The 6,000-nt window shown below is 39.9% G+C and overlaps 1 protein-coding gene across 1 annotated transcript in view; it reads left to right on the forward strand.

Moving 5' to 3' along the window:
- The window catches only part of LOC111230284 (Na(+)/H(+) exchange regulatory cofactor NHE-RF1-like), a 29,654-nt gene extending 24,568 nt beyond the window's left edge, over positions 1-5,086 (forward strand). Inside the window, exons 4-6 of the mRNA XM_022756970.1 lie at positions 1,421-1,464; positions 3,450-3,569; positions 3,692-5,086. Coding sequence (XP_022612691.1) covers positions 1,421-1,464; positions 3,450-3,569; positions 3,692-3,829 — 302 coding nt within the window. The 3' untranslated portion in view covers positions 3,830-5,086. The remainder of the gene's footprint in view (positions 1-1,420; positions 1,465-3,449; positions 3,570-3,691) is intronic.
- The last annotated feature ends 914 nt before the right edge of the window (positions 5,087-6,000 follow it).

Here is a 6,000-nt window from a genome sequence, read left to right on the forward strand (position 1 = left end):
TACTGACGTAGGTGACGTCTTTACGTCTTATTCTGTCTCACCAACCGTCCAAAACCAAAACATATTCACGTTACATTCATGTGTGGCAAAGAAAAAGCATGGAACCATAAACGAATTACTGAAATGATATTTGACTGTCAAAATAATTGCTGATTAATTTTGAATGGATTAATTGACAAATTGGTGCAGCTCTAATTTGAACTACTTTATTTAAGGTTAGATCACAATTTAGGGGTCAGCTCCTAAGGGTCAAGAGATAAATGTGAGGGGTCGAGAAACTCAGGTTTTGAGAAATATTGGATAAATTGCCACCTACTGGCCTCGAACTAGAGAAGATAACTCATAGCCATCTGAAACATGACAAGAGACTCCAGGTAGTCACCACTGCAGATACATGTAGTGCAGTATAAAGTACAATATTTCCTGTGGCATGAAATGGAAATACTCAAGTAAAGTACCTTCACTGAATGAAACTGCAGATGTTTCATAATAATTTCCTGGACTTTTAAACCCTCTGGTGTTTCAGTGCAGGATTAAAAATAATAACGCCCGACAGGGGAGAGAGATTCCAGTGAGGTGTTTCCCAGGTAACTGCCTGCACTTCACATGCTGCCCACTCAGAGGGCACCTGCCTACACTGACTCTTAACTTCAACACACATTCACACTGATACACACACACACAGACACACTCTCTCTCTCTCAGCAGCCTGGCTGGCCAGCACCTTTGTTTGGTTTCCAAGGCGCTCGCTCCAAGTGGCCTCTCAGCCTGGAGCTGGAGCTGTATTAAGACCTGGAGAGGCTTCTCTCAGAGTCAGGGGCACAAACACACACACACACACAGCGAAGACCCGAGGAGGACTCGAATCTCAGATTAACTCTGAAGGACCAGCTGCTATCTACCATAATAGCTCATTATTAGCTAAAAACACTTTCCGGCTGAGGATCAGAAGGATGGAAGGTAAGGGACAGACCTTTGTGATGATGTCTGTCTGCAGCTGCCACCTGTCAGAGTCAGGTTTATGTAAAACATGCCTGCATGGGAACATCATTGAATTTTTACAAGAGACCAAACTGCAGATATCTTAATAGGTAAAAGGCCTGTGGCTTCATTGGAGGAGGGGAGGTAGAGAGGACCAAGAGGAGCATCTCATAGAAGATGAACCATGTATGAATAATAGATGATCCGCTCATACCTGTGCTATGTAATAGAGTAGGTGTTGGTGGAATGAAAGGTGAGCTGCAGAAAGACTCTTGATCTGTCAGAGTGGAGCTCTCTGCTCTGATGGTGTAGGACTGGAGGTATCATGACACAGTGAGGACCAGTAAGACACTGATGCCCACAGACAGAGAAAAGACAGAAAGAGTGTTTGTGTTTTTGGATCGTATGACTGATTCTTGTATCATCTTCATGCCTGCAGGTCCACTGCCAGAACCTGTCATTAATGGAGGAATGGAGGAAAAGGTAAGATTCACCAGCAGCAAAAATATCACTTCGGGGGGGGAATACAAGGTGACACTTTAAAGTGTGCAGCGCTATCATTTGGTTTGGAAATGTGCTTTAGAGCAAAGCCAGAAGTAGGATTTGAACTTTGAAGTGAGCGAGGAACTGTCGATCTCCAACAGCGGCCACTTCCCTCCTTACCGATGGAGCCTCTCCTTCCTGGCAGAGAGCAGGACAATAATAGTTCAGCCTTCTGCTTCAAACAGTCTGCAGCTCCTCGTGTGGCACAGACTGCAGCCCAGCGGGCCAAGGTCGAGCAGTGTTTGAAAGTAACATGCTGCGGTATTTTTTTTTTTTCAGGTGTGGTTTGCCACATAAAAGAACTGAGAGGCTGGTGAAGTGAGTTAGTAACCACAGAGACGTGGACTGATCAGACTTTTCCTGTCATTGTCTGAACGCTCTGGTCTTCATTGTATTGTGTGGTGTAGAAAACCCCACCCAGCTAGTATTCCATTAACTCCATAAAATGAATTATTTGAAAGGGTGTGACCAAAGACAGAGAGTATATAAAAAATAAGAATTATTCAGTATATGAAGTAGCTTAACCCACAATTCATTCTGTGGTGTGTTTTAAACCTAAAAGCTGCACTTACGAGCTGAGGCGTGGAGAATGTAGCAGCTTCATGTTAATCCTGTTGAAGTATTTGGGTGTAATCCAAAAAGAGACAGAATGATTACCACCACTGTAGGACGCAATGTTAAGCTTAGTTAAGTGGCTGCTGGCGTCACCTTCATATTTACTGTACGAACATGGGAATGATAACAACCTTCCCATCAAAAGAAAGGTTCTTTCTCAAAATGTCAAGCCATTCCCTTGAAATTCTGTACTGTAGAAAACTGTAAAACACACAGACTGTATCCCTGTGTGTGTTTGCTTACTTTCTACATCCTCCTTAGTTGTCAGTGGCATCACAGGAATGCTTTTTGAGGGTCTCTCAGGTTACCAGAGTGTCTTGTTCCTCAGTGAACACACTAGACTTTTATGTAAATCAGTGTTGATAAGACGTGATAATACCGGACGTGTATGAAGACCCCAGAACACAAACTAAAAGAAACTACTGTGTGCACTGTGGCTGCCTTCCACTCTTGGGCATCTGGCCAGATATGCAAAGTGACGCCTGACCCCAGCTTCCCGTTACTCAGGGGCTGAATGTGCAGCAGTGAAGTTACATGTTCCCTGTATTGTTGCGTAACAGACGCTGGTTAAAAGGTTGAAGAGCTGAGGGGGAGGAGGGATGGCGAGAGGCCGGGCAGCAGTCGTGTATGAGGTGAAAGATGTGGTTTTTAGAGGGTGTTCAAAGCCTCACCATGCTATCTTATCAGTTTATTCAAACTGCTACAAAACACAAGGAACAGAAAAATCATTGAATGATATGAAGAGTAAAACCAGGAAGAGTAGCAGGAAGAGTGTCTCAATACTTTCTCAAAACACAGTTTCCATTCCCTTTGCTGATTCAATGACCACCCCAATCATATTCACAGATGTACGAACTTCCATATACTACTGATTCACAGATCAACAAATGTGATATGTTAAACAGTAAAATTATTGAAAGACAAAAAGAAACTCAGAAATCAACATTAATTGCTTTTACACTTTACTTTAAGTTTTATATAGACTTCACTGAATATACTTTTATTAAACTAATCAGTTGTTAAAAAGTTGAGTTTGAAAAGCGCAGACCATTTCACTGGAGCCTGAAGTTACATTAAACTTGTGCTCAGTAGAAAAAACAACTTAAATCCAAGGCTGCCTCCCTGTGGAGAGATGTGGTACTGCACCAAGTCTGGGGAAAAAAGGATGATAGTTTCCCAGTGCACTTGTGCTTCAAATGTGTCTCCCATGCTGAACATTTCTAGATGGGCTCATGGTCTGGTGTCTATACATTTCCTAATCTGTCAGTGCGTGTAATGAAAGTGACGCTGATGAGTGTCTGTGTTCCCAGGTGAATGGCAGAGGGGCCAAAGAGGCAGAGAGGGACTCAAAGCTGTCAGTCAGTCCCTCTCCATCCAACGCCTCATCCAACACCTCGCTCACCATCCCGCCCACAAACACCCCACCTGAGGTACGTCGCAGAAACAAGTCACTAGTAACAATCTTAGTGCGATTTTCAAAAAACATAAGGTGCAACATGTTTTTCTTAAATTTTTTTTTGCTTTTCCTGTCCACCTGTTTTATCTTCTCCAGGGTTTGATCAAGGAAGCCATCCCAGCTCTCAACCTGAGTCTGCAGCAGGTCAAAGAGCTTGCCCACCAGAAACGCTCCAACAAAAGAGCTCCACCCATGGACTGGACCAAGAAAAATGAACTCTTCAGCAACCTATAGGGCATCTCAGATCACCTGCCACACACCCACACACACACAGATTTTTATTATAGTGACTTCTCAGAAAGAGACATGACATAAGAAAGACATTTTTTTATTATTATAATGACATTATAAGAGCAGTTTAACTATTGGCAGAAGACAAAATTCAGGCCGTTCTGTAAAATATAGTCTTCATATTACTCTTCATGTTATTATAACCCAGATATTATACGTATAATGTGCTACTAACAATGAAAGATGCATATGCCAATGAAAGAGAACTGGACCATGCTGAAAATGTGTATGTATGTGTGTATTTGGCTATTTTTGCCCTGTGAATATGTGGGCATGGTTTCCTTTGTGTGTGTGTGCGTGTGGACCCTTACAGTCTGATGCCTGTGGAAATGAGGAGGCGTAGATCTTCATGCTTCATTTAATAATCCGCTCCTCTTTATATTAACATTTATAGCATTGAAGTGTCGTCTGAATGACAGCAAGACAAGCCACATACTGTAAAACCAGCCTGACAATCCGTACTTCATTTAGCTCCAATTTACTCAGTTATCAGTTTAGGGATCAAACATCTGACACAGGACTGAGATATATTTACTTTTGGGTCATTGATACTTTTGGGTATGATCCTTTAAATAAGATATACACAACATGTTGCTTTCAAACATGAAACTCCTTTGGGAATCATTTTGTGATTTTCTTTTTAGGGAAATATTTACTGATGGCTTTAAACTGGAAAGAACTGTTATTTTAATGTGGATTATCTTATAAGGTATGTATATATCATATATTGTGTATATTTTTTCATTTGTCACATAAATGTCACTCTCTGAAATGAAAATGATTTCAGCTTAATCCTGTGTCGCTACAATGCCATCCACCATTCCTCCATACATTGTCTGAATATGTGATATCATCCTTTGAATAAATGTGAACTACATTTTATTATGAGTAACTTATACCGTCCTTATACTTTGCCATCATGTCCGCTGTGAATGGCTGCTCAGTTCACATTTTTTAGCATAATGGAAGATTTTTATTGCTCCTTGAAAATGCTTGGTGAAAGATTTTTACACATTTCTATTGATGTCTTAAAACAATAATTATGTAACTTTTAGATCACATATTTCCAAAAGAATGTATGTGCTTCACTAGATTTTATGTAGTTTGTCCAATATTGAGAAAAATGTGATGATTTTAAAACTGAATGATTGAATTGTATGAAGAGTTGTAGATTGTAATAAATCAGTCATCACAACAACATTATCCTGTGGTGTTGGTTTTTATTCAGATATGTGAAAATGAATGACAGTGATGCCTCATTTACATACAGTAACTTGCTTTTATCAGATATGCAGCATTGAATATGTGCACTATTCTGGTCATGCTGTATATCAGTTATCTACAGACTGATCTGATGTGAACACCCTGTGTACTTTACTGTGTGATTTTGCAGATAGTTTGCATTAAAGCAGCTATAATCAATATCTGTATGATACCAATGTACAACGTTTACCATTTGTAAGGTCACTTGCAATAATGAAACCAAGATCCAATTATTCAATTATTATACGACTCTGCAGTTCCCCCCAATTTTATGGCGCTTGATAGAATCTTTCATTTTCTAGCCTGCCACTGTTCTGGTTCACTCCCTCTGATTTCATAGTCATTTTCAGCCTCAGTAGGCAGCTGTTTACAGCAAAAATGAATGAAATGAATGATAATGACTCAAAATGAAAGATAATGTAGCTCTGTCTCTGCTCAATGTGTAAGTAAGCAACTTTTTGCTAACAAGTTTGGTAAGTCATTACTGACTCACTCTGCAATGCTCTCTGTGGGTCAAAATAGTTGACTCATCTGTCAAAGGCAAGGGCGTAGGTTTGGTGGAGACACAACAACCCCTCCAAAACAAAGAGATTGGCATTTTAATGCCGTCAACCAAAGGTTTTCTTAACATATAGGATATTTGTATTTGAAGTATAGCTTATATATATAAAAATAACATATGAAACCTTTCAGAAATTGGAACAATATCATATAGCCTGAAAAATATATGTAGCTTATATAAACATATAAGTCAGGCATAAAAATGCCAAAAAACGTCATAGTATAAGTCAGGCATAAAAATGTGAAAAAAACGTCATATTATACTAAGGCATAAAAATGTGAAAAAACGT

This window comes from Seriola dumerili, unplaced genomic scaffold (genome assembly GCF_002260705.1).
Source record: "Seriola dumerili isolate Sdu_G_001 unplaced genomic scaffold, Sdu_1.0 BDQW01000260.1, whole genome shotgun sequence".
NCBI lineage: Eukaryota > Metazoa > Chordata > Actinopteri > Carangiformes > Carangidae > Seriola > Seriola dumerili.